Source organism: Rhipicephalus sanguineus, chromosome 1, assembly GCF_013339695.2.
Source record: "Rhipicephalus sanguineus isolate Rsan-2018 chromosome 1, BIME_Rsan_1.4, whole genome shotgun sequence".
NCBI lineage: Eukaryota > Metazoa > Arthropoda > Arachnida > Ixodida > Ixodidae > Rhipicephalus > Rhipicephalus sanguineus.
In genome coordinates this window covers 287,545,631-287,573,522 of record NC_051176.1, presented here as the reverse complement: position 1 = coordinate 287,573,522, position 27,892 = coordinate 287,545,631, and the positions used below count along the sequence as shown (strand labels likewise).

The 27,892-nt window shown below is 47.8% G+C and overlaps 2 protein-coding genes across 2 annotated transcripts in view; one reads left to right on the top strand and one right to left on the bottom strand.

Moving 5' to 3' along the window:
• The window catches only part of LOC119379211 (eukaryotic translation initiation factor 2-alpha kinase 3), a 423,415-nt gene extending 396,324 nt beyond the window's left edge, over nucleotides 1-27,091 (top strand). The window contains exon 20 of the transcript XR_007414840.1: nucleotides 27,081-27,091. The gene's annotated coding sequence lies outside the window, so the exon portion shown is untranslated. The remainder of the gene's footprint in view (nucleotides 1-27,080) is intronic.
• Nucleotides 18,014-24,143, bottom strand: LOC119383130 (adiponectin receptor protein 1). The gene has a single exon (XM_037651140.2). The coding sequence runs from the start codon at nucleotides 24,079-24,081 to the stop codon at nucleotides 22,609-22,611; it is 1,473 nt and encodes a 490-aa protein (XP_037507068.1). The 5' UTR covers nucleotides 24,082-24,143; the 3' UTR covers nucleotides 18,014-22,608.
• Nucleotides 27,092-27,892: the final 801 nt, after the last annotated feature.

The following is a 27,892-nucleotide window of genomic DNA, read 5'->3' as shown; positions in this document are numbered from 1 at the left end:
CTGACATACTAACGGCGTGCTATTTATATACACCATTTGCCGGTGGCTGTACTCAGAGATCGCGGTACATCAGCGTGTTTTCGTTATCGCTAGCGAGATGGCGCGAAGGGCTCGAACGGCGCGCGTCGACCCACGCGTTGAGATGAGCGTGCGCCTCTCAGGGCGCGGTCACTCCTGCGCGCGCGCTTATCTTGTACGTCTTGCGCTGTCACCGCAAGTTTGCGCTGAAGTTACAGAGAGCACGAACGTCACTTCGCTCAGTGCAGCGGCCGCTTTTGCGAAAGGAGCGCGATGCTCACAAATAAGTTACAACTGTGACAGTTCGCGCTCATCCTGTGTATACTTGTGCGTTCGTTTCGTGCGTCCTCCTTTGTATTTGACCAGCGCGCTTTAACTGTCGAGCTGTGACAGTTGTTAGTTCGCGCTCATCCTGTGTATGTTCGTTCCGTGCGTCCTTTCTCCTTGAGCAGCGCGTTGCAAGTTTCGAGCTGCTTGCCGTTCTTCACGTGACATTACAACTTGTTGCTATAGCATTCATTCCTTCGCCCTCGGGGCGAAACAATCCACAACAAGCGCTCAACTATGTTTGTGAAGACACGTTTTACTCTCGTGTTATACCGATTCCTATGACAGAGGGATCAGCCATGTTTTTTTTCTTATCTAGCTGGCTGGCTTTGAAGGCAAGACAGCGTAAAGAACGACGACGGAGAGAAGCAAACGAACACAAGCCACGAAGCGCTGTCTAACGAATGGAGAGTTTATACTTTAACCGCTCGCCTCTCCCTACAAGAGTCGGCATTACAACAAAAAAGTTGAACACATTCAGAACACGTGTTGCCGGTCTTGTTTCGCCACTCAGGCTTGCGTCTGCTCTTCACATCGCTGCGAAGGCCAAAGTATACAATTCGATAAAGGAAATTGCTCTGTGCTGCCTGGTCATTAAGGGACAATCGCAACTCCGAAACACTCTGCGGATTAACCACTTCGGCTGCGATTCACGACTACCATAATCGCTAGCGGAAATCGGGCCGAATTTCCGAAGAAGCGCTCCGTGCCTGGTCGAACGGGCGAGCAAAATGGCTAGAAAGGAAGCCGGAGGTCGCTTTGACGGTCGAGCCAGGCGCGTCGGGACCGGAGTGCGGCCCAGTGGGTCACCTCATCGTCTTTCTCCGGCATGCTTTGTTAGCGCAGTCGGCGCTCGCTCCGCGCCGAGCAACAAAAGTGCTCAATGGTGAGGAAGGCCAAAAGCCCCCCCGCCCCGGTCGTCGTTACCTTCGACGCTGCAAGGCCCCCGCGTCGGCGCGTTCTGCTTTCGCTTTCTCGCCAGATCCGTTATAGGCCGCGCGCACGCAACGCTAACGCGTAACCGCAGTCCGCCGGCAGCTCGCTTCCTTCAAGAAAGGAGGAAGGAAGGAAAGAAATGACTAAGTTTTGAAGAAACACCCGCTTTAGGCCTTTTATTTATTTTCTTCCTCTCGCTCCTCGTGGCCCGCTCGGCATCCCTCGAACCTCACCGCCGCTTGCCGAAGGCAGTGGACGAAAAAGTGGGTTGCTCCCTCACCACGCGTGTGATCAGTGCAGCGGTTGCGCGGCGCTGCGGCAGAGAGAAATGCGCGCGAAAGCGTACACGTGTACGCACACACAGCGCCGGGTTGCCATTGAGGAAAAGGGACATCAAAGCGATCCGCGCAGCCAGTGTTTGCAGTGTTACGTCACTTGCACTTGCGTCGCTGGCGGGGAAAGTGTATACGCTAAAAGCGAAAACGCTCGCATCAGACGTCTGCTGGATTTCCCCTGCCAGGAGGATGGGTTTTCTTTTTCTTTCCCTCCTAACGGGCATTCTCTTATCACTCCCGCGTCCCGAACACAAGGAAGGGCACCTAGTTTTCGCCGCTTTGAGGTTGCCACCTTAAACCGCTTTTCACGTTCCGGAACTGTGTCACACATGCTGACCAAGGTATCGAAACGTAAATTCACGAAATTGATATTGGGACCTCAGGCACATAATGTCGCTGGGAGGGTTTAATGAATTCCATCTGATGTATGGTTCCTGCGTGAGCAGTCTCAGCGTATACGGCACTGTTTTATGCGCAAAAAAGATTACCACGCGCTCTAAGATCTACTGTTCTGCCTTTCGCGAGAGTTCACAATGAGCAGGAGGAATTGAAACAAGACAGAAGTAGGGCAAGATGGAGGTTCGATGTGATGAAAAATCGTTGAAAAGGGAACGTCGTTGGAGCCAACGTTTTCGACCAGAGGAGTTGCATTCCCTAGGGGAGCAATGTCAGGAGTGGCTTGACGTAGATGTTGGCTCCAGAGACATCCCCTTTTCAACAATTTGTTATAGCAATGTGTTGCGTATGTTTAATGTCTTGAGGTAATGAACGGGACCGCATGAAGTTTCCCAACTTTATCAGCGCTGCATTATACGTTAAGTAACTTTCGAAAACATTAACGCCTAAAAACCGGCAATTTCCAGTGATTTCTATGGAGTGGAGTTTTATATTTCATTGCTTACTCGTTCGTCATATACATAGGAACATACATTCGGCTAATGTATATTTCTAGAAGTGAGATACGTCCACCGAAAGTGCACATGTTTGCAAGATGCACGAGGTTACAATACGCATTATTTCATACGTAAGTAGCATATACTGAGCTCCACTTCTAATTAGTGCTTGTGCTGATTCACATTTGTAGCAAGGAGCACGACAGCGTGAGTTGTTTGATGCTGATGCTGCTTATATAGCGCAACAAATGGACGCACACACACGCAGATAAGTGCCCTGAGCAGCCGCTGTGAACAGTCTCATTCAGGAATGTAGTATATGATGTGCGTGTTTCAGGAATTAAAAAAAAAAAAGCCAGGCCTGCGCGGTACACGCCGCACAGTCACAGCGAAAGCTGGAAAAGCGGCCTTTCTAGAGCCCGTTGTAGACTCTCTCGGGCACCTAATACAAGTTACACTTGCAAGGTATACCGACTACGCCATAAATCAATTTTTGCGAAGTAGGGAAGCACCCACTATGCGATTATTCGTCATTCTGCGGAGAAGCGAGATACGCGTTACGCGTCTGTAAGGCATTATGTGCATTTTGTTGATGCTGTGGCTGATGAAGATGAAGAATTATAGATGAGCCCTTTGAAATGAGTTCGAAGCATGAAACTAGCTACTCGTTACGCAATTCGCATTGTGTGACGCCTGGTTGCACTCTAAAAAATTTTACACCCTTAAGGGTGTATATTTTTTGTCCCATGGGCAACACCCTTTTAGGGTGTTTAGAAACACCCTAAACATAAGGTGTTTAGAAACACCCCTTAAAAACGTAGGGTGTAAGGACAGATTACACCCTACTTTAATAGGTGTTTATGAACACCCCTAAACTATGGGTGTTACAATAAGTTACACCCGTTCGAGTGGGGTGTAATACACAAAAACACCCTTGAAAGGGTGGCTGTAAAAGGGGGAAGCACACATGCTACTTCTTCCCAGACAGCCCCCTTGGGGCATTAGACATCAGCGTGATCCGATCCCTTCAGGTGCAGCTGAGAAAGAATTCTCCTGTTAAGGAGATGATTTAGAAATGCGCAATACCTTGATAAAAATGGATTGATAAAAAGTTTCAAAAACTGCAGCAGTGCCCATACCAGTGTGGCTGTATATAGTCGACTTTCTTAGCGCTGCCACCCAACAGCTGTAGCTGATACACGAGCAGCGATTCTCCATAACTCACATAACTCCTGCGACACGATAAGGACTCAGAATGACGCTTTGCTCAGCAGGCTTCCATTTTCTCTTTTTTGGGAAAGCACATGAGTGAAGTAAAAGACTGTGCACATTGCTGCAATGATGAAACTTTTCCCGCCTACTCAAAAGCAATGGATTGCGGCTCTAACAAAAACAGGTGAGCAATCTGACTATGGCATGCATGTTACAGCTCATACTGAATGCCATAATATGCAGGAAATACATGTAAGAGGGATGGTTTGATCACAACCGCACTGCAGAAACATGACCTGCATCACAGCAGTAGAATGAAATTTTACATAGGCGTGCTCAGACAAATTTTAAGGATTATCCCTTTCCAAGCAAAAACAACAGAATCATTGGTAATTGAATGAAATATGAGTATTTATTTGTTTTAAGAGAAATCGTTGCAAAACTAAAAGATTGTCATAAAACTAACATAAATTCCAAAACAATAGTCGATACACTGATTTTACTGACAAGTACTGGCAGTTTTGTTATGCTAAAATTTCAACAGCAAATGATCTAAGTTACTATACATGCTGCAAAAAAGTCACAAAGCACTGAGTCAAAAAGACCTGTGAGAACACGCTGAAAATCTGCAGGAACAAAATGACTCATAACATGTCACAAGAAACTGGAGCAAAAAATAAGTTGAAATGAAGTGCCAGTATCACTACAGTAATCTTTTCTGTATATTCAAAAACAAATAACTACACATTACATGATGAAAAGATTACTTTTGTATAAACTCGATTTTGTCACATGTGTCACATGTACCACACGCGATAAAATTGAATTTATACTAACAGTAATATTTTCATCATGCAATGAGTAGTTATTTGTGTTTTCAATATATGTTTTTTGGATTTTGTCCCTGCGGAAGCTAAGGCCTATTTTGTAGCTTTTTTGAAAACGTTCAACAGCTTAACAACTGGTGTTCTTGGTGAGGTTGATCGCTGACCGAGTAGCAGCCATTCCATGGTCACAAGAACGTTGAAGGCCTTCCGGGCGTACTCTACGTTCAGGAGCCAATGTGCTGACATCAGTACAAGTATACCCTTTCTTCACCGTTCGACATACGGAACATGAGTTCTTTGTCTGCATGGAGCGAAAGGTTCCTTGCATATGGAAGATCAGCCCCATCGTACAAAATACAGGGTGTTATTGGAACGCTCCCTCCCTGCAAAAACAGTAATAAACTAATTACACACTCAGTACATTACTTACCAGTTGTTGCAGCTTTTCTTATCGTATTTTTTCATATCTATTAATAAAATTTTTCTATTCTGAAAGAAGGATTCACACTCCCAAGCTCTACAACTCAGTAAAAGAGCATTTCAATCTATAGTAAAGAACGAAAACAATGGATGGCTGGTGTTACATTTTACAGCGTGTAATTGTGAGCCCTTCTTAAGAATAGAAAGGTTTTATAAACTAAACTAAAAGAGATGAACTAACGAGATCAATAATATAAGCGGCAAAAATGGGCAAGCAGGTAAACGGATGTGCATGTGCTAGGCTCTTGTCTTTAACAGATAGAGAATTGACATTCGTGAAAGTGAAGAAGAGCGAGGTATAAGTCTTTTGTTTATCTTTAAAAATGATACATATCTCAGCCCATGGCATTTTGGTGCAGCGTGTAAGCAGAACGTGTGCATAAATTTGTTCCTTGGGTGCAATAAACTATGTTGTTGAAAATTAGTACACATCTTTCTTTGTTATAATCCTTGTGCTGTTTCTGCACTAAATGTTAATTACTTTATTATCCTACGCATAAAGCCCAAAGGGCGCATGCTTCATGGGAAGCATCATCTTACCATCTTCACCTTCTTGTTCCTTCGGAGTTTGTCATCCAATTCCCTTGTGGATGTCTTCTTTGTGGCAAACTTCTGTCTATTCTCCTTTAGGCGCTCATCTGTCATATGCCTCCTTGCATTCTTGAATTTGTTTCCGAGCGCTATCTTCCACGAGTCCTGATAATGTTAGGTAGAAAACAGAAACTTTACTAGGTCTTTGGAATTAATGTTCACTACCTACTCAGGCTAAGAGAACTAAGTCACCTTGTTTACTTATATGGCCTACAGTATCCTACATGTCACCAATGTAAATTTAACTTGGGCAGTTTACTTGTCTTACATTCCTACATTAACTACTTATGTCTTATGCCTTACATTAACAGTAGTGTTTAAAGACCCATAAGTGCATGGCACACATAAGAGAAACAAACTTCAGAAACTCTATGCTGGTGAACTGGCTTTGTAACGTTTGCTAAATACCAAAATAGTGTATACTGTAGATTAACATGTAGGAATTGCAAAATTTTAAGAAGTCTTACATTTCCAGTCCCTATCACATCTGCCAGGTTTAGATACTTTTAAGAGTGATTCTCTTACGGTTCAGTACGTTCGATGCCCGAATCTTCTTGAAGATCAAGAGAGCTGCTCTCTTCAGGCCCCTATAACAAGTGATAGCCTACTGTGTAGGTTGCGCAATACTTTTTTCAAGTACGTGTCGTAAGGTACACGAAAGAAAAAAATGCAGCTGGCATGATTTGCACAAAAGTGAAAGCTTTGATTACCTGCTCTTCAGCATTCTCAACGTCACATGTCGATGATGACGAGCCATCCAGAGGTGGGCGACTGAAAGGCAGCCAATTTAATCTTTGCCATGTGTGGTATATCATCACCAGGGCCAAGGTCGACGTACTCATCAAAGTTCATGTCCATAACCTATGTAAAAACGGAGTGAATGATGATGAGTGGGCGAAGCTGCGGAGGTTCATCGGTAAACCGTGAATCTTCCGTGAATTCTGCCCAGTACATCATCACCGACGTGAGATCGGGCGCGTTTATACTAAAGGTTCGATGAGTTATGACGACTTGCAGCTCACTTTAATTTTACATGTACGCTGTGAATTTTCATTGTTTAGAAAACCATTGCTTTAGAAAACATCTTTAAGCAGCTGGCGTCTTTTCGTTTTGCTTTAGAAACATCTGGCGTTCTTTCGTTTTGCTTTTACAAAACATCTGGCGTCTTTCGTTGGTTTATTTCATCAACCAACGGCGTTTTGAACAAAATTTTTATTGTTTAATCACGCACAGGAGAAATCTCACCAGGCACTACCTTGGAGGTAAACAATTGCTGCTAATGGGAATGAGAGACAGAAGAAGTCGGCTTTTAGCTAACACTTACACTTCTACTTCTACTAACGTTTCCTACTGGAACATGCCAATGGCTGCTAATGGGGAATGAGAGACAGAAGAATTCGGCTTTTAGTTAACGCGCACGCTGCGGATTTTTATTGTTCAACAACGCACAGGAAAAATCTCCCACCGGCACCACCTTGGAGGTCAAAGCGTAAGACTGGTTACGCACTACGACTACGACTACGAGGGACGAACGGGTGCCGCCTTAAGGAGCTTCGCCCCTAAAACATTTCTTAATTTTGCTTCCAGCTTTGTCACAAAATCAGTGCGTCAGCACACACACTCGTTAGTGCAGAACGCCGTTTGGCACAATCAGCAGAATATATACGCGAAGAGAAACATCACAAAGTATCAGGGCGCGAACACTTGAAACTTTCGAATAACCAATCAAATGGTGCTCTATTCAACGTTTTCATGTCAACCCGTGCTAGGGCCGTAACCGGGGGGGGGGGGGGGGGGTCAGAGAGCAACCGGTGCGAGCGCACGAAAGGAGACTGTATGGTTGTATGCCTGTCCGGAAATCAAAACGAGTAATAATCCTTCGTCTTATCGCCAACGAGACGGAGTTAGTTTTTCCGAGTCCCCAAAACACGAAACGCAACCACGGCGGCATCGTTCGTGTAATTTAGCACCGCATGGAAACAGGTGTAATCGCGCCCCGGCGAGCAATAAACGAGAGAGTAACAAGCGGTCACCCTTTTAAAAAGTTTAGAAAGCACACAGTCGGCTCGAGAAGCGATAACCGCCCAAAGAACTCATCTAAAAGCACCGCGCGCGCGCTCGAAAGCGCAGGCGGCAGCAGGCGTGCCGCTGCAGAAAAAAAAAATTAATAAAAACAAGAAAACATCGGCGCATGAAAAAAAATTCTACGTACTTCCGCAGTGTACATGCCAAGAAAGAAAAATAATCGGAAAAGGTGCGCATTTTGAACATACAGGCAATGACGTGCCTCCACTGACGTAAAATATAAGCAAACAACTACGTACTGCCTTTCTTCGAAGCGCGAATTGAACTAAGTACGTTGCGGCAATTAGAAACTAAGCGCATGCTAGCGACGTTCATTTAGCGACACAATCACCTAGTTTATCGCTGAAATCCGGCACAGCAATGCCAAGGAGTGCATCTTTCACACAAACACTTTACGTTTCACTCAGGATCTGAACACGAAAACACTCACGTACGTACGTACCTGAAAATCTAGACGTAGACAGCGCGACGAGGTTTCCCAAGATGGGGCACACCGCAATGGCTTGTTTAAGGTCCTCAAATGCGCCAATGCTCAGGGTGTACGGCCTCTTCATGTGAAGGTGAGGCTCGTCGACCAAACATTTCACGTGTCACATTCTTCTCGCTATTTGAAGGCAAAGACCGCAGTGGCAACAGGCAACCCGCGCGATTCTTTTATCGAAAGCGTGTCCTTGGCGTGTCAGCGTATATGCCGCACGTGTATCCGAACATCCGCGCGGCGCAATCAGCGACGCCTAGCCCCGGCAACACGAAGCTCTGCACATGCGCAGTTCATACTTATTGCCGTGAGCTTTCAAGTGTATGGAGAGAGTCTGGTGAATCGGCGAAGCAGTGACGTCACGCCTTGGTGATGACGCCGGAGATATCATGGCGCTTCTGACGGCTGCGCGGCTACATGGCGGCTACAGTGTACTAGCGCGGCTGCGCTGAGTTAAAATGTTGCGAAAAATGATCGTGTTACCTCGCCCATCTTTGTCCCTCCCGCTCTCTGCAGACGCCCAGACGCGCCGTATTGGCCTCGAGGCCCACCACTGGAAACGCCGGCGCCACCGTCGGCGTGACGTGCTTGGCAGGATCACGTGGTCTCAGCGACCGCGTCGGCTGCTTGTGGCGCATTGCCGCGTGCTTTGAAAACGAGTTTCAAGTACCACATGCGCTGCGGTCTGTTCAAATTCGGAAGTTTTCTCTCATTTTCTACTCAATTGAAACCATTGTAATAGAGTGGCGGCCTCCGAAGGCGACGAACATGGGGCTCTACCGCTCGGCGCCGCAGTGCCGCGTTTACGCAACGGAGCCCAGTGTCAGCCTGCACCGGTAACCGCGGGACAAGAAACTGCGTGAAGCATGGGTTGTAAAGCTAAGAACCGGCAAGTAGCCATCCGCTACGAGTCTTGTGTGCAACAAGCACTTCCGCGACGAAGACTTTTGTTACTGCGTCGGGCCTGCGATGTTCGGTGAGTAGCAGACAGCGCGCACTGAGACGATGGCTCGCGCGCGCTTCCCGCCGGCAAATGATGCTTATCTGCCACAGGATGGTAAAAGCGCTACCTTTTACCACGTGCGATGCCATCTCAGAACCCTCCCGTGCGACCTCTTGATCGTCGGCCCCGTGCTCAGCGTCCACAAAATCGGCTGCAGATGCGCAAGTCATTGTTTAGATACGTTGAATTAAAAAACGCACAGGGTCCCTTATGCATTCGTTAAAGATGACTAGAAGGCGAAAGCCATCTTCTTCTTGTCAGTCGATGTACTGATTCTCCCGCGCCCCCCTCCAAAAGCGTTCTGCACCTAACGCGGTTTTGCATGGCCTCCGTGACCGATCACGGAGGCAATGCAAAGCGACCATGACGTGTGAATACGTCATCATGTGACGTCATAATGACGCTACATATATTGACGATCTCTGGCGTCATGATGACGTCATATGGTGACCATCGCGTGACGATTATTTTTTGCATCACTCGTGTTGACGCCGCCGACGCGGGACGCCGACGGGCAACCTTCCCATTTGATGAGGCATGCATTGCTTCATAAGCTACATAAATTTTGCATTGCCTCCGTGATCGGCCGACCGGCCAACCCCATGTATTTTCTTGGAGCCTCATTTATTTACGTGGGAAAGATGCCACCATGTTGGCGTTAGACACGACACTGCTGCCAAAATTGCTCGGGTACACGCCAAATAATTACTATCCTGTTTCGCGGCTGCTGGTTGCTGCAATACCTTCTATTTTATTCACCGCTATTTCAAGTTCACGTGGGTCCTATTTCACAGCGGACGTTTGCAGAACAAGTCCGGCAAACGTTACTGGTATTTTCTTTCTTTTCCTAGGCGTCGCATGCTACTACATGCTCGGTATCGTAGACTGGTTCTTCTTCCACCAGCAATCTCGAAGTGGTGAAGCTTTGGTCTATGAATTCGTTGATGACAGAGAGCGGCAAGTTCACTGGAATGCAAACGGAACGATAATTAAGGAGCATTAAAAAAAGGCGTCGCATTTGCTCACGTTTTGTGTGAGCACCAAACGAAACGAATGCGCTGAATAAAGAAACAGAAGCAACGGCATTTGCCCGCTGAGAAGACCGATCAATACGCAGTGCGAGGCAACTTGTCAAACGACATTGAAACGTACCCGAATTTAGACTGAAAAGGAAAAAAAAAAACACTGAATCGTCGGGACGGCAGATCACGAAGTTGCCATGCTCACCGAAGCCGCAGTTGTAAGGAAATTGTTTTTGAACTGCTCTGATAGCGTCCGCGCAACAGTAGTTATTTGTTTGCTCACAAATTCTCATATTTTGCGGCCTTAAGTTCACAGCGCGGTGCCAAAACGCGCTCGTAGCAAAAGCGAAACCATCAGTACGAACATACATGCAGACACTCATACATGCAGAGGCACCGTCAGTCGTCGCGAACCCGTGCGATCGCTGGCTTGAGGCTTCTTTCTGTTATGCTCCGTTTGGTTATACAGGCAGTCTACTCTAACGAGATATTTCAGTTTGCACTCAGCGAGTGACTACCTTTCACGCAAGAAGCCGGTTCAGGGGTCTCCAACGCGGTGACAGAGTGACGCGGGTGCTCGGTTTTCTGCAAAGAGACAGCGACTGTAGACTATCTTGTGCTTTCAGTTCGTCTAAAATGATTATTTTAACAGTAAAGAACACAGTTCATTTCGAAAGTACTTACAGAAATGCCCTGGAGGGCTTCCGCGAGGTGTTTTTGTAGAGCGCCGACAGCAAAACCTATGGGGAGCGCGCCGGCGGTATCCTGCCTAGCACGCAATCGAGGCGCGTCCGACAGAGGGCGACTCCGTAACTCCTCGAGGCCAATAGGGATCATCTGGCGGATCGCGTGGCGCACGCTCCACGCCTCCGTGTAGTTAGAGTAGCGTGCTTTGCGGGAGCTCGCGCAACTACGTGGGACGCAGGTGTTATCGCATGTTGCCTTAAAACGCGCACAAAGAATTATGCCGTAGTGGGCACATAAGAACTGTGCGTATTCTATAGGATAATTTTAAATGACCCGACCACGCTGTTGCGTTCTACTCTTGAATGCGAAGCTCAAGCGTCCTCCAAATTTTGGAGAGTATGAACTGAATTAGGGGCGCGATAACATTAAAATTATCGAAATGCTGACTTTTATAGTTGCATAAGCAGATTTCTAGGCAGCAACGTTCTATGGAGAGCGCGGCGATTTTTGTGCTATGAGAGCTTGTTCAGTTCGCGTGTGTTTAGCCTGTACAGAAGTCCGCCTGCGCGCCTAATATTGTGTACCAGGTGCACAAACACGCTGCTGAGGCCTCCCGCCATCTAATTTCTGAAGAGGTCATGCTCATAGGTGTGCGCAATGTATGGGGCAGACTTTTCGCACTTCTTTCTTAGGTAACTAGAAAAGACGGCCGCCTCTAGCTCTGCGGGGGGGGGGGGGGGGGCAGAAAGGCGCACCCCCCCCCCTACTGTGCTCACGCCGTTGTTTTAACGAAACGGAAACCAAAAACGAAAAACAATTAAAAAAACGTCATTTTTCACCGGAACGAAGACGTAACCGAAACGTTATCTATTGTTTCGTTCGGGATTGAAACTGAAATATTTTTTAACGGTTTTCAGTTCACAGGAAAATTTGGCTTTCTGGAACAACCGAAGTCATGTAAAGTGAACAGTAACGCATATCTCGGGGTATAGTGTGAGTGCTTATCTGAGGCAGGAATTCTAAAGATACTGAAATTTTGCGAGAAACGATAAGTGTGAGAACGAGAGCTGTTTGTGTTAACGCATGTAAGCTGTCGTGTGCCAGTCACGTTCTAGCGCGGAGAGGGCATTCTCGACGCTGAAGTTTGCTTGATTATGCCACACTCGTTCGTATTTTTTGTCATTGTATACCCACTGCAGCTTAGCAGTCAGGGCATGTGTACGTGTGCATGATGTACAGGCTCATATTTGCTTCATTTGACACGATAATTCATGTTGACCCAACTTAAGAGCATAGCCTGCCCAAAATTGTCATACATTTGCATATTAATTCGTTTACACCCTTCTGGTGAGGGTGTAAATGGGGTGTTGCAAGGGTGTTTTCTTTACGACCACCCCAATTCTAAAAATAAGGGTGTAATAAGGGTGTTCACAAGGGTGCTTTTGATGCATACACCCGTTTTACACCCTTTAGGGTGTAAAATTTTTTACTGTGTGGTATTTTACTGTCCTACCACGCTATATTACATATGTTACCGTGATTCCCTGCCCGACATGATGCCTGTATAGGGTCTTCTTGCGAAGAAGTTTCGAGCGCCGGCATGGCTCTGTGGTGGAATACTCGACTGCCACGCAGAGGGCGCGTGTTCAAATACCACCCAATCCTGGATATTTTTTTCTCACCTCGTTTTTTCTCATTTCGCGCGATAGCGGTTACAGAAACCGGCGGCGGACAGCTACGCCATCAAAATCGGCTGCTGTTGTGATCTCATAACAGCTCTCCCTGTAAAAAAAAAAGGAAAGGAGATAACATAAACGGCCGGTACTCATTCGTGGCACAAGAAGTAATACTCTTGCCCATGCCTGCGATGGCTGTACGATTACACGACGTTGTACGGCAGGCCACTGCTTCATCTGCCCTAAAGCCCTTTCACTATTACGTGTTTAGAGATGTTTGTTAATGTGCCATTTCTCAATTTAGTTTTGAGACATTCTCTGGCGTTAATTGCTGCGGCCCAAAAACTACAGAATTCTGGCGAGTCCGAGGACCAGTGGTGTGCTTATGACATGCTTATGATCTTGATTGCAGGGATCATTTAAAGAAATCAGTATGAGATCCTTTTGTTTGTTATTGTTCGATTCATGGCTTGGCAAAAGATGCGAGAACTGTTTAAGCGCGCACCTAGCCTTAAGTTGCGTGTTGCGGAGTGATGTCACCGGGGAACTGGTCACTAGAGCTCATTGAACTAAAACGCATAATTTGTTCACTTACCATATTTCAGCAGGGCACATGACAATGGCCACACATAAAGACAGGTAGCGCTTGCCAATATATCAAAACATTTGTTTCTCAGTTCGGTGGTGGTACTCTATCACTGTTGCTTTCTCAGCGTTGTGTACCCTATGTTTTGTTTTCATAACTTTTGTTGCTAAACGCACCCCATAGCAACGCGACTTATACTGAAACCAACGTAATCGGCTGAACCGAACGTTACAGCCAATTACGAGAAACATACTAAAATTTCGAAGTGACTACGGTGCTTAATAATTTTCGCCTGTGTGGTTTATTGCGGCTCACTGCTCGAAAGTTGCACAAATCTCTAAGGGTTCAATTGATAAATTCCGAACTTGCAGTTCCGTGCCACATTTTATTTCTTACTTCACCTTTAACATTTATTTCATGTTATTTTCACGTTTGAAAAATCCTTAGAACACGGGGGGTCGCTGGAGCCTCCAACACCTACAGGATTCCATCTTCCCCTGAATTTCTACATTATTTTTACGTTTGTGTTACATATACATGAAATATATCTGTGTTAAAGGGGCCCTGCAACACTTTTCCAAGCAATCGTCGAATGGCTTCACCGAAAGAGCTTATTGCCTCACGAATCGACTGCCGCAAAAATGTTTAGAATCCGTCGAGTAGGAGCGGAGTTACAGGGATTTGTCGCACGCGTCAAGCGCTTTCTCCCTCCTTTCGTACCAGCGAGCGCGCTGAAAGCTACGCAGAAGGGTGATGACAAGGGGGCAAGAAGATGCGGCCCTTCGTCAGAGCGCGTCATGACCTTGAGAACTTTCTTTTCTTTTTTTTTCGAACGCGCGGCTTACATTCAGTGTGATCGCGAGTGCGCGAGCGGGCACGTGGCGGCATCCCGCGGTGGCCGCGGTAACTATGAAGCTCACTACAACCCTGCCAATGGCCGTGGACATTGGTATTTTATGGCACGGTCAATTGGGTTTATGGCATCATTTGTCGAAAGAAGAGGGGACGATTTCTAGTTGACTGACAATTAATTGTAAATTCCAGGCCGCGTGCTGCGCTATAATGTTTGGCTCGCGTATCCTCGGGAGCCTCGACTGCCGATCCGCAGCGTTTTCTGACCATGCTGAAGAAGTGTTGCATGACCCTTTTAGTACCCACACTAGTTACGTAAATTTCTTACATGTTTTAGATGGCAATGTTAAATTAATTCGTTGTTTTGTTACTTCGTAAGTGTAATTCCTCGCTTTCTTTCTTTCCTTTTTTTGCACAGATTGTCTGCAGCTGTGACAACGCTGACTGCACAGTGGGCGCCAAGGCTTCGTCAGAAGAGGCCTTTTGCTTCAATGTGCCCTCACTTTTTTTGTGGAGAAGAGAGAAATAAAATTCAAACTTGAAACTCCAAATACTACGCAACTACACGATGCCGTTGTGGGTATGAAATACTCCACAAATTGTGCACAAAGCATCGGCGATGGTTTTCAATGCAAGCCGGCAACCGAATGTTTTTAAAAGTGCTATTCGCTTACCAAACTAATGATACACTTGAGGGTGTATATATGTCGCAGTGAGAATATTTAGCGTTTCTTGCTACATTGGAGTCATCATATAGGACAAAGAACTGTCAACAAGCTCATCTTTAATGGTAATGTAGGTGGCTATAAATATTAGCCGTTGTTCTGGGTTGTCTGTTTAGTTACATGACAGCTACGTACACGCTCTTTTTAACATTTTCTTCCGTGTTCTTGGCTAAGACATTGGTGCGTGCTTTCTGCAGCTTTTGCCGGCGTCCTTCAAAAAATTATTTCTGTTCTCTTTGTGTATGCCGTGCAGTGTTTTCCCCTGTAAAGCATAAAGCAGTCGTGAGATTAAACAGCCTGGGGAGAATGAAAGAAAAAACAGCTCCCCCTTATATTCTTCTCGAATAGATCCTTCATTTCTACTTCACCCCGCCATGGTGGTCTAGTGGTTATGACGCTCGACTGCTGACCCGAAGGTCGCGGGATCGAATCCCGGCCGCGGCGGCTGCATTTCCGATGGAGGCGAAAATGTTTGAGGCCCGTGTACCTATATTTAGGTGCACGTTAAAGAACCCCAGGTGGTCGAAATTTCCGGAGCCCTCCACTACGGCGTCCCTCATAATCACATCGTGGTTTTGGGACGTTAAACCCCAGATATTGTTATTATTATTATTCATTTCTACTTCATCATATCAACATCGGTCCTCGGTATCAAGCTAAGCAAACCATTAAATGGCCGTATAAAGAAATGTTAAATGGGGCAGATAATGCGGCACGCACTGCTAGGCGGCACAGTACATCTCGCTTATTCGCTTGCTTCGTTTGTCTATGCCATAGGTCGGCAAAAAATGTGGAGCTCACTCAGACTCACTCACGAAACATATCTTACCCTTAGGGCTCACTCGGACTCAAACTCACCAAACTTTTCCTGATCCGGACTCACTCGGACTAAGACTCACTATAATTTTTCTCAACCGGACTCACTCGGACTCAGACTCACCAAAATATATTTCACCCGGACTCACTCAGACTCAGACTCACGGCTCGATCTGAGTCTGAGTGAGTCGACTCATGAGTCCGCTAGCCTATAATTAGCCTTTTTTGACCATAATGTCGATGCTCTTTAACGCCGATATCTCGCATAATCGGTGCGCTACTTAGGGCATTTTGATCTCGTACCTTCAAAGACGAGTTATCTGAGTTTGCAGTTCAATAAGGACCTTTTTATTGAAAGAGATGACTCACACGTGATATTTTGATCGTAACTTCCCATGAAAAAGTTTGCGGGGGGAGGTCAAGGCACCTCCTCCCCTTCTCCTTCCTCAACTCATGCCTCTGATCAATAAATATTGAGCTGACGTATGAACGGTAGCGCGTTGAATTATGTGGGAGTATACGTGAGTATACGTGAGTATAAACGTGAGCCGACATAAGGCTGATAGTGATGCTGAACTTGAGCAGATAAGACCATAGGTCGGCAAAAAATGTGGAGCTCACTCAGACTCACTCATGCAATATATTTTGCCCTTAAGGCTCACTCGGACTCACACTCACTAAAATTTTCCTCAGCCAGACTCACCCGGACTCAGACTCACCAAAATGTTTCCCAACCGAACTCACTCGGACTCAGACTCACAAAAACTTTACTCACCCGGACTCACTCAGACTCACGTCTCGTTATGAGTCTGAGTGAGTCTGAGGGAGTGGACTCATGAGTAAGTTCGCCGACCTATGGTCTATGCACACAATCATTTCTTGTTCTTTCTCTTAGCTTTTCGCCACTCGTGGACTTCTTTTATTTTCTCTGATTCCCTATCTCAGCTGATATTTTGGGTTAGCCGGCGGGCTTCAGTGACGAAGCCTTCCAAACAACTTTTTCCAGTGCAGTAGTTTTCGCCCCTGGAACACAATTTTAGCTATAACTTTCCATTTGTTCAAAAAGATGTTTTCACTGCGCCTGTGATGGGCCTGTGACGTCGCACTGCTAAGAGGTACCGCTAAATAATAATAATAATAATAATAATAATAATAATAATAATAATAATAATAATAATAATAATAATAATAATAATAATAATAATAATAATAAAAGATATTTCTATTAGTATTTAGCAAAGCCGTCAGTGAAATCATTCTTCATTTTCGGAGCTGTGGAGCAGCTTTCGCATGGAGACGGTTGCGGTTACGTCTCATACAATTTGTAAAGTAAAGAACAGAGAAAAAAAATACAACAAACTGAGAAGCACTCGATATTTTGGTGCCTCACAATTTTAGCGACACGCCCATAATTCTGCGCATACCTGTTGCTTCGAGAAGGTCTAATGTATTCGCCATCCGTTTAAACACACGACGGATGCATTCAGCCAGTCCCACCAGTGGTTAGTTAACGAAAGTACGCGCAAAATCGTGCTTCGCTCGAGGCAAGCAGATAGGCCATCATCTGATTACCTCGAGCGAACGGCTTGCTAGCGTTTCCCACATACCACCACGGCGACCTCCTCGTAACCGTGTCACCTCAGGCAGTGGCTCACGTCACGGCATCCACTGGAATCATCGGGTAGAGAGGGCACGGCTGTATAGAATCGTCACCAGCTTGCCAGGAAGGGGCCGCCGTGCTGCTTTGCGTCCGTGGAATGCGCGAATGGCACTTCCCCCACGAATCTTCAGCCACGAAGGGAGATCACTTGAAACATGTGGCGTCACGCGAGAAGAACCTGTGAGCCGATCGCGGGAGGGAATAGAAAAAAAAAGGAAGAGGAAAACACTGTCGACCTTTCTAATTTAATGACCGAGCGGCCCTCGTGAAGGAGATGCTGAGCCACTCGTTTTTGTCACTGTCGCGTAATGACGTCGGAGAAGCTATGTGACGTCAGCTTGTCGGTGTGGTCAACAACGTGTAACCACAGCCGCAGTGCGTGTGGCGTCTGAGACAGTCTACACGTCAACGGTAAAGACATTTAGCGAAGCATCACTTGCGCTAACGGAGAAGAGCGATAACCGACAAATGAACGGAGAAACCATAGTCAAATATAACTCCGCGAGACGCCATGCAATCAAACCTGTTGTATAGCTTGGTTTCCCATCCCATCCACACCAACATGGTCTGCTGCTGCCTCCCTATTGCCTCTGGGTCCTTTTATGCGTGTAGGTAGATTTCAAATAATAATAATAATAATAATAATAATAATAATAATAATAATAATAATAATAATAATAATAATAATAATAATAATAATAATAATAATAATAATACGACTTTCATTAGGCCGGCTGGCAAAGCAGTATAAAATTTGAATAGACACATGAAAAGACAAATACAGTCTGTTCTGAATTCTTTTCATTTTTTCTCTCTTTTTTAATTCGCTTTATTGGTCTTTGATGACGATGCATTGGACTTCAGAGTTTGTGCGACACTTCGAACGTCTCCATGGTGAAAGAGAACGCGATGGCGTCGCCAGGGCACAGGCTGCGCGCGACAATCTCCGTGCGCGTAACGCGAGGCCAGTGCGGCTCTCCATGCTCACTTTCTCTCCAAACACAATGAAACATGGACGCTCATGTGAATGCAATGGAATAACTGACGCCCTGAACATTTTTTACATCCAGAAAAGTGCAACACTGACCCAGGAGTAACAACAATGCACCCTATCGTAGGCTGATAGACAACCATGTATATATATATATATTTGCACGCGCTCGTTGTGGCATGTAATTTGCTTTTGCGTAAAATTAAATCTGCGGTCGTATCTATGAAAGGCAGCAGTCGAGCACGGACCTTTAGGGACGTGCCAGTGCTTCGACATAATCATGAATAAGAAAACCTGAACGAGATCACTTGCTCAGCACTCAAGTGCTGACTCTATAACTGATATTACCAAGGTTATTTGTTACCTGTCCGATATCAAAACATGCTTTCAAAGTATTGTTTGAAAAAACGTAATTCGCAATGGTTTCAGTTTGATTAAGATGCTTCCTCTTGCGGTATTCTGAAGAGTGCTCTCGACAAACGCTCTTTAATCATTCAACGTCTGGCGACACCGCTGGATCGATTAAACGAATCATTTGCGCGATTCAAGTCGTTTTACAATTTCCTGGATGTAGGAACATTTTGAAACCTGCTGAGCTAAGAGTTCAAAATGTCCAAGTGGGCACCGCAACACAGTAACATTTCAAGGTAGTCTACAAACGACAAGTACGCGGAGCCGTGTGCATGAAAAAAAAAAAAAAGAATAAGGCGCTAGTTCCCGCTCTTGGTCTACGGCTACCACGGTCGTCGTGCTCTGTGGAGCAAGCAGATAATTGGTGTTTTTAAGTTAAATATCTGCCCTTGGCAGAGACAACAAAAACTCCAAGTTATTGCTCGCGCACTATGAACGGCATAAAGAGGGCGTGACCACGCATGCTTCGACAAAAGAAAACGAACATAAAAGGAAAAGAGGTGGTCGCTACGCGCAGAACCTTCGGTGTGAATCACCAGATTTTTTTTTTCTTGACGGTGAGTTGCGGGAGGTCGAAGGGTTCGAATGAAAAGCCGTACGAGCTGGGTGGTAATAATACCTGGAAACGTATCGGACGTGGCACCAAGATAATAGCTCTGAAGTCAAGGCCGTTAAATTGACTGTGTATTGCGGCTACAAAGCAAATAAAGGCGAACGGTACCCAGATAGACACTGCAAGTATTCGCCTCTAGCGCTGTCTGCGGAGCCTGTTACCAGACGGTCAGCGGTCTTCAAAAGACCTCAGTAGAACGCACCTATCTGTACCTTATTGCAGCGCTAGAAAATGTGGCCAATTATTTATTTCACGCATATTTTTCTCTACGAGCCTATCGCAGCACTTTGTGTCGTTTAAAGTTATGTAGCTGAGGAGTGTTTCTATGTGTTGCACCGAATGGAGCAGCGTCGGCAAACAACTTGAGTAAAATAAAGACACGACACACGACTCATTTTTTTAAGACAAAGAAGTGGCATCGTGACCCTGAAATAACAAGCCGCATTTTCATGAAATCTGTGCCTGATGTGTGTGGTGATGGCGGTGCGACAAGAGAGATCTTTCGCTTAGCCTGATCATGCTCACATTAGGCGCCCTGCTTTCCACGAGAATCCGGATTATGCGCCTGTGCTGTTGCGTCAACCGGAGGCAAGGGAAGTTGAAGAAGTTCGCAACGAGGCTAACAATTGTGCCATCTTCTGGCGGGTCGACGTCAGCATGACGCATGCCGGCCAAAGTGCGATGCTACTTTTCACTGTGTTTTGCCTCCAGCGAACACCGGCGCTCGGGTACTCGCGGAAATGCTCACGACGACTGGGCTTTTTCGATCCATGCACATTGCTCATGCCTGACTAGAGAACTGTGAGGAGAGAGTGCAACAATGCGGTGACCTCTTGCACCAACGCTCGAAAGAAAGGCGCCCGTATGGTAGCGTGGGCAGTTCCCTTTACGTCGCCCTATACTTGTATACTGCATGGATTGAAACGCAGTTCTTTACTGACTGTGCTACGGCCAAAAGGACATCGCTGCCCTACTGTCAGAGGTGCAGTAAACCCTGACTCTCAGTGTGTTATACTCTGGGAAGATAGGTTTCGCACCGAAAGCAGCATGAAGTTGGAAGCGTAGGCAACTTAAGACGATGCTGCGCGCGCTTTTTTTTTTCTTTCCTTCTTCAGGATTACGAGCCGCGTCGCATTCTCTGGTGGCGCGGCAAGCCACCGGCCTGTATTTTGCATGAGTGCATGTCATTCCTTTTACACGTCCAAACACCAACAAAGACTATAACATAAACGCGTGAAGAAAAAAAAAAGCATAACAAATAAGCGGCGAAGCAGGCTATACGCTGACCTATGTACAAATGGGCCGTCACTTAGTGCCGGTCGGCCGAACCACTACGTGTGGCTCTCTGATTGAAAGAGGAGGGCGTGGCGCGCGTATTGAAGCGTGGTCATAGAGTGTAGCCCTTATAACTCGATAACGCAACGCACCGCCATAACAGCCGGGGGCGCAAACGTTGCATTGCACGCGTGAAGCACCTTGATTGTTGTCTATAGCGCACTTTCATTGTGGTTCTTTCATTAGTGGACTGGTTGCCTTCAAGGAGAGTGTGCCGAAAAGCGAATATCTAGAATACTTAGCGCTTTTCATTACTACAATAACTTTTTTTTTGCTTTTTCCACTGCTATATAGCTGCGCGTCATCTTTGAAAAAGTATTCGTTCGGACAGCGCGCTCAGCGCACTATTTATCAGCCAAGAGGCACCGTTATTCTATAAGGAATAATTGCATTAAATAACTACGGCTACGGTGTCGAATAAGCGACGTCACGAGGTTCCTGGCTTGGCGAGAATATATACCTATATGCGTAACCTGACGGAGTGATGTTATGCCCGCCATAGATGGATATATATAATCTCACCTTCGTTGTTGTGATAAAAAAATAGGAGGTGAAAGACCTAGATGAAGGACACGCTATCCGGAATTATGCGACTGTCAGTCTTCTGTGTGCGTTTCGCGTCCCATTATGAAAAAAGCGTGCCTTTTCGCAGCGAGTAGCGCTGAGGGAGCCTGTTCTTGCCATGCTCTGTAGGTGCCAGGCTCTGCTAAATGCAGAGCCGGAAGTCGACAACCGAGCTGCCTGAGGCCTTTCTCAGGATATGGGCTTATTGTGGGAAATTGCTAGAGAGTGATACAGAGGAAAGGCGAGGTTAAAAATACTGCTAAATATTTTGTTTGCACAGTCATTCAAAGGCGGCATTCTACTTTTTTGCTTTTATAAAGTTGCAGTCTCGAGCGCGCTTGGTCGGCATGCATGCAGTCACTTTCGCTCAATCACGGCCCGTTACGGGATAAAATGGAAATAAGTATATGTGACATTTTGTACTGTACATAGGCAGTCGGAACCCTAACTGTACAAGCGCCCGAGCGGGCAGTAAAATTGCTAGAGGGCTGATGTAAGTGTTGCTGAGAGAGGACCGGGAAGGCAAAAGTTACGGGTCAAGCGTTTCGCTATCGACAAAGCGCAATAAAGCGGTCGATGAATAGCTGTTGCAGTTTGCACGTCCTTCAGCCTATGCCTATCCTCACCGAATGCAGTCATTTTGCATAAAGCAGGTCAAGTGACAGATTGTGCAAGCGACGGCGCGAATTCTCTGCTGTGCATGCAGTCTGCGCAACCGAGGGGACGCCAGCGTGGGCCTGTCGTCACCTTTGTTGCGCCTACTGTAAAGTCGCTGGTTGAAAATCCAGTCAAGGACTGGCCTGAGCTGTCTGTGCTTGAAGATGTGACTCCCACTTTGTGTTATTAGAAATGCAGCCTATAGAATTCTTACTATAACCTATTTCTGTTCTACGCTCTCACTTTCATTTTTTTCCTCAAGAAAGTTTAAGATCTACACGCGAAGGTAGAGATGCTTTGAGATGCAGGGAACAAAGCATATAGTACAGAGCGCGACATTAGTGGCACTCAGGACGTCCAGCAAGAGACAGAGTAAGCCAAGTCAACTTCGCGGCACTGTGGTTTTCGATAGCAAAAAAAATTTTGTCGAGGGGCACATTGGTAGATTTGCATTTAAAAGCTGCCACTCCGACGCCAGCGAGATAATGGGATGCGGCCGGAGACCTTCCGCGCTCAGGGCCTTGAGGGACGCTGAACGAAGAAGGGCCGAGTGTACCGGCGGAGGCATGAGCGGAGGGAGCGACAGGTCTTACCGTACGAAACTGCGCAAGGTGAGAGAGCATAGGCGTGCGAAACTGAACTCGGCGAGCGGCAAGGATGCACCGTCTACGCACAGTAGGGTGGGCCGGCGGCAGCGGGAATATAAAAGTATGCAAAATAGTCCCTCTGTCTGTCCTAGTGGCGCGCTGTAGGGAAGGCCCTCCGGCACGTGTGTGAGGCATCGTCGTCCCGGTATCACAGAAGCTCGCTATTGCTTGCGGGATATGGTCAGGCACGGCACTGGGCCCCGGCGGCCGAGTGCCGGTAGAGCGCCATGACGCACAGGCAGCGCAGGTGGATGTAAGCGCCCACGATGACGGCCAGGTGGAAGAACTGGTGGCTGTGGAAGAGGATGTCGCAGCGGCCCGGGAAGTAGCGCTCGGGCACGCGCAGGGCGTACAGCGCCACGCCGATGAGCGCCACCAGCGACATGGCCAGGAGCCAGCCGTAGGCGAGCTCGAAGAAGGCCAGGTGAAGGCCATGCACTGCCACGAAGTGCACGCCGGGGAGTAGTGAACAGCTGACGGCCAGGCCCGTGAAGACTGAAGCGCGGAGCAGCCGAAAGTGCGGCCGGCCAAACTTCTCCCACATGGTCAGGTTGATTGTGACCACGCACAGAGCGTAGCCCAGCAGAAGGTAAAATAGCTTGGTTCGCGGCTCGCACCAGAAAAGGAAGTGAATCCAAGGTGTGAAACACCCGGCCACGATGCTCACGATGCCACAGTAGTCGAGTCGGCTGAAGAACTTGCCAATGTGCTCCGAGTGGCAGTGCATGGTGTGGTACAGCGTGGAAGTGAAGAAGCAGAGGAATACGCAGAAGAAGAAGGCTCCGAACACGGCCTGCTCCGCGAGCGGCAGGTTGTGCCGCCACAGGAAGAGCGCGCCCGTCGTAGCGAACGCCAGAGAGCCGAGCAGGTGCGACCAGATGTTGCCAGTCTCGGTGTGCACGCGGAACACTGAGAGGGCACAGGCGCGGAACGACGGCAGCGGGGGCCTGTGGCCGTTGATCAGGTAGTCGTTGTCCTGCAGCCACTTGGGAAGCGCACTGAAGTGGCACACGTCCCAGTGGGTGAGCGTCTTCTTGGGCTCCTCGTCGAGCCGCACCTCGACCAGGAACTTGCGGTGGGCGTCGGGCCGCCGTCCGTTGACGTCGAGCAGCGGCTCGCCAGTCCGCGCCGGGCTGGCCGCGCACGGCTGCCTGAGTCGGACAACGGGGCCGTCCGGCACGCCGGGGTCCGGGGGTGGCTTCTCGGGCTTCTCGAGCTCGGCATCGTCCGGCGTGTCGTCGCCCAGGAGCGCCGTGTCGGCCGCCGGCTCGGCCGGGTACAGCTCGGTGCTCGAGGGCTCGGCCACCTCGGCTGCGCCGTCCGTGTTGCTGGTGAACATCGTCCGTCCCGGGTCACGGCGCGCCGACGAGTCCCGAGCGCAGCAGCTGTCGACTGTCGCTGCCGACCCGCCGGCGGTGAGAGCGAAAGCCGCCTGGTCCCTCGGGTGACCCAGATCGGCCGAGGGAAGCCGGCACGCGCTGCTGCGTTTCCGGCATTTCCTCGTGGTCCGCGCTATCGGCGGGCTCGCGCCGGCTCGCCGGCGGCTCGCCACTCGCACATGGCCTCCGCCGGCGATCCTCTGGTCTGCGCACGTGAACCGCAGTCGGACCTCGGGGTGGCGCAAGCGCGCTGCGCGGATGACGTCACACCGCATCGTCGCGATCGATGGGGCCTGTCTTAGCGAGGCGAACACGGCACACCCCGGCTGGGCCACGGATTGATCCGCGGGCTTCGGCTGCGGCTCCATACCAGGAAGGAGGGTTGGCTGGCGCCACATACAACGTCTGAGCGGACGCAGCCCACGCGCTGTGCAGCCATACACATGACACAAGTCAAGCGGACTACCTTATTAGAGATGTAAAAAAAAAATAGTTACTCATTAGTTTGCAAGACGATCTATATACTTGACAGGTCTGTTGCTATGTGGAAGCAATATTGTGGATTTCAAAGCCTAATCTGCTTTCCAGTGTTTAAAATACTCGCCACAAGCAAATGATAGGTAACATGTGCCTGAACAAGGCAACATGGTGTTAATATAAAGCTTTGCCACTTCCATCATCTCGCTGTAATATAGAGGAGCGCTATCAACTACCATTCGTTATCTGCTTGAACAAGCGCATTTAATTACACTAACTAAAACACTGGATGCAAATGCTCCACATTTACTTTTAATTCTTTAACAGGTATAGGCTCTTAGATATTTCCTTTGGAGCTATTTCAAAACTTCAAAGCTGTGTGCCTCCAGGAAAATAAAGATATGGACCTTGAAAATAAGTGGGTACATGAGTAATATCCTTCAATCACGCACGTAAATCCATTCTTTCGAGTATGGAGACCGCTCAACTTCAGGGAGCTAACTAATAAGTTGGCGTCTATGAAAGCATTGCCAAATTAAAGTGTGCCTGTTGTAAAGTGCTGCGGTTGCCGCACAGTGTGCACGAGGGTGTGTACATATACCTCTGTCTACTCAAGGTTGTCCGTGGCATAGCTCAGCGCTGTAACATGCTTCGCCTGAATAAAATTAAACATGTAAGGAAGTTCACTTAAATATCGATTCTGCATCATCTGTGAAAGATTTACAGATTGATAAAACGATGTAACTGAAAGAAGGCATATATTGGTACTTAACTGCTGAAACATTAAAAATCGAAAAAAAAGGAAAAAAAGAAACGCACACCTTGAATAGTGCCTTTAAGTTCCTCTGGATGCATATAACTTTCTCTAATTGCTGTGAGAAGTACTGTATATATAGTATTGAAGCTATTTTTTATCCATGCTTGTAATATTCCACTGCGTCCCGATGGAAAACGAAACACTGAAGGCCGAAGCGAAATACTTGAGAATACCCATGTTCTTAATTCTCTGCAGCACTTAAAAACGCAGCAGCGTTACTCCGCATTCGCGTTGCCGTTAGTCAAACGTCAAACTCTTCTTTCTCCTCGGCCGGGTGTCCGGGCGTATGGGAAGCGTAGAAGAAAAAAGGCAAAAAAAATTATGAACACTGCTATCGTCCTATGTTGTCCGACCTTGATGGTAATCGGTCCCGCAGGCATCGAACGGAATCCTTGCCAAAGCTCCGCGGGCATTCGCTGAATGAGTTGTCCGAAGTAACGCGGTACACATGACACCTCACCTCGGCGGCGCAGTGGAGTGGACCCGGGTCCACAGCGCCAGCGAATTTGCCCATCTGAGACTTTTTCTTTTTCTTGTTGTCCTACAGCTTTACGTTTTGCCTTGGCGGCCGACGAGAAAGTGGAGCATGCCAAAGCCATGGCCGCCCCTTTCCCGTTCACCTCCACCGGTGTGGCACGGCAAACATGCGGGCCAAGGTTTGCCGCTCCCCTCCCCCTTTCACCCGCCCTCCTCGTTCTTGGGCTCTCGCTTGCGTCGTGAGCCCCACGTTGGCCCTAATGAATTCCATAAATTGGATGGACACTGGCGCGCTCGCGGCGTGTCCCGCTTTCATTGTTGCGAGAGCGGCCGTGCACCCTCCTCCTGACCGCCCCTGTCCCAAGGTTGAGCCCAGGGGCCATTTATTTCCAGCCCGATAACGGAGCTCGGGCTGAACCTCCTCTTTCTCGCTGCACTCGTCGTGCGCTCTTCCTTTCCGCGCTGTTGCAGGCGTCTTTTGTTCTGCCGTAGTCTCTGCGGACGAGATTCTGCAGGACCGCTTCTTGTCGTCCGTCCACACACACGCACAGCGAGAGGGGAGGAAGCCTGTCGTCGCGCCGTCCGACTAGAGTGGGTATACGCAGCACGACGTCGTGCGACAGCGCCACAACTCAGCGGGGCCTCTGGCGAAGACAGGGGAGTTAAGTGCGACACGGGAAATTAGGTGGGCCATGTAGGCCCCGATGAAGCGTGCAAGAGACATAATTTATTCCGATAAGGATAGCCAGGGTTACATAGACCTGCATTTGGTTTATATATCGAAGTGTCGTTCAGTGCAGATAGTCACCAGTTAGAAAATTATAGATGAGTCCTGCCGCTAGACTTGGGATCTTTGGATTTGCGTGTGTCTGCCCTTATTGTATGAAACGCCTCGAAAAAAAAAAGTTAGCCCTTTTGCACCAAGGGAAATCTTGAAACCTTGCTGTCGCACTGAAACCTTGCTGTCGAATTTACTGCGACAGCAAGGTATAGCGTTGCGCTTGGACTCCTTGGACGATGCTCGAAATATACGCGGGTGTGACATAATGGCGATACGCAGCACTACTGCTGGGTAGCAGGATCAGCACTCTGGCAGCTATGAAAAGTCTAATAATGCTGGTGCGATCAAAACCGCCTCCAGTAAAAGTGCACGAGATGAGACCGGCTGCCATAGGTCGGCAAGATCACTCATGAGTCGACTCACTCAGACTCACCCAGACTCAGATCGGGCCGTCTGAGTTTGAGGGAGTCCAGGTGAGTAATATTCTGGTGAGCTTGAGTCCGAGTGAGTCCGGTTGAAGAGTTAGGGGAAAGGGTGCCATGACCCCCCCCCCCCCCCCCCACTAGCTATTTCATGGGAAGTTCTTAAAAATATCTTTTGTGGGTCGCGTATTTCATCAAAATGTCCTTACTGGATTGAAACCACTGCTAATTTGTATATGAAGGTACAAGATCAAAATTCGTATCTTGGACCACCGATTATGTGAGATATTGGCGTTAAAGAGAATTGAAACCATGATCGAAAAAGCTAACTTTACGCCAGTGGACTCAGGAGTCGACTTACTCAGACTCACTCAGACTCAAGTGAAGCCGTGAGTCTGAGCGATTCCGGCTGAGTAATATGTCGGTGGGTTTGAGTTCGAGTGAGTCCGGTTGAGGAAAATTTTGGTGAGTCTGAGTCCGAGTGAGCCCTAAGCGCAAAATATATTTCTTGAGTGACTCTGAGTGCGCTCCAGTTTTTTTGCCGACCCATTCCGGCGGCAGACTCTTATTGTTGTGAAAGCGCGTCAAGCGCCTCAACACACATGGCTTGCACAAGGGCAACCCTGAAAGGGCCCCTGACCCGGCCCCATTGCAACTTTCGGTTGATCTCTGGAAGTTGTAAGGTGCCACCTGAGGAGCGTTTTACTGAAATAATTTTTGAAATTGGTTTATTATTGCACATGGCACGGAAGAAATTGAACTGCCTATTACTATGCCTCTAGGTGCCCAGCTTCAATGCCAGAGCCTACACTTGCCCCCTTTGATTCTGCTAGCATCCCCAGGCAGCGCGGATCCCTTGCATTTTCTCACGTGCCGGAGGAAAGGGAGCATGTGTCATGTTCACGGGATGAGGTTCGCCTCCTTCTTTTCTTCTTTTTCTGGTTTGCTTCTCGTCGTACTTGGAGTGGCGGCATTGCGCGATCCGTGTTGGATGAAGCAATGAAGTCAGGTGCCACGGTCAGTGACGTATACCGTCCGACCACGCGCGCGCCATACTCCAGACTGGCCGTGGAAGTTTCGAGTGCTTGTTACGTAAGCATGCTAGCGTGTTA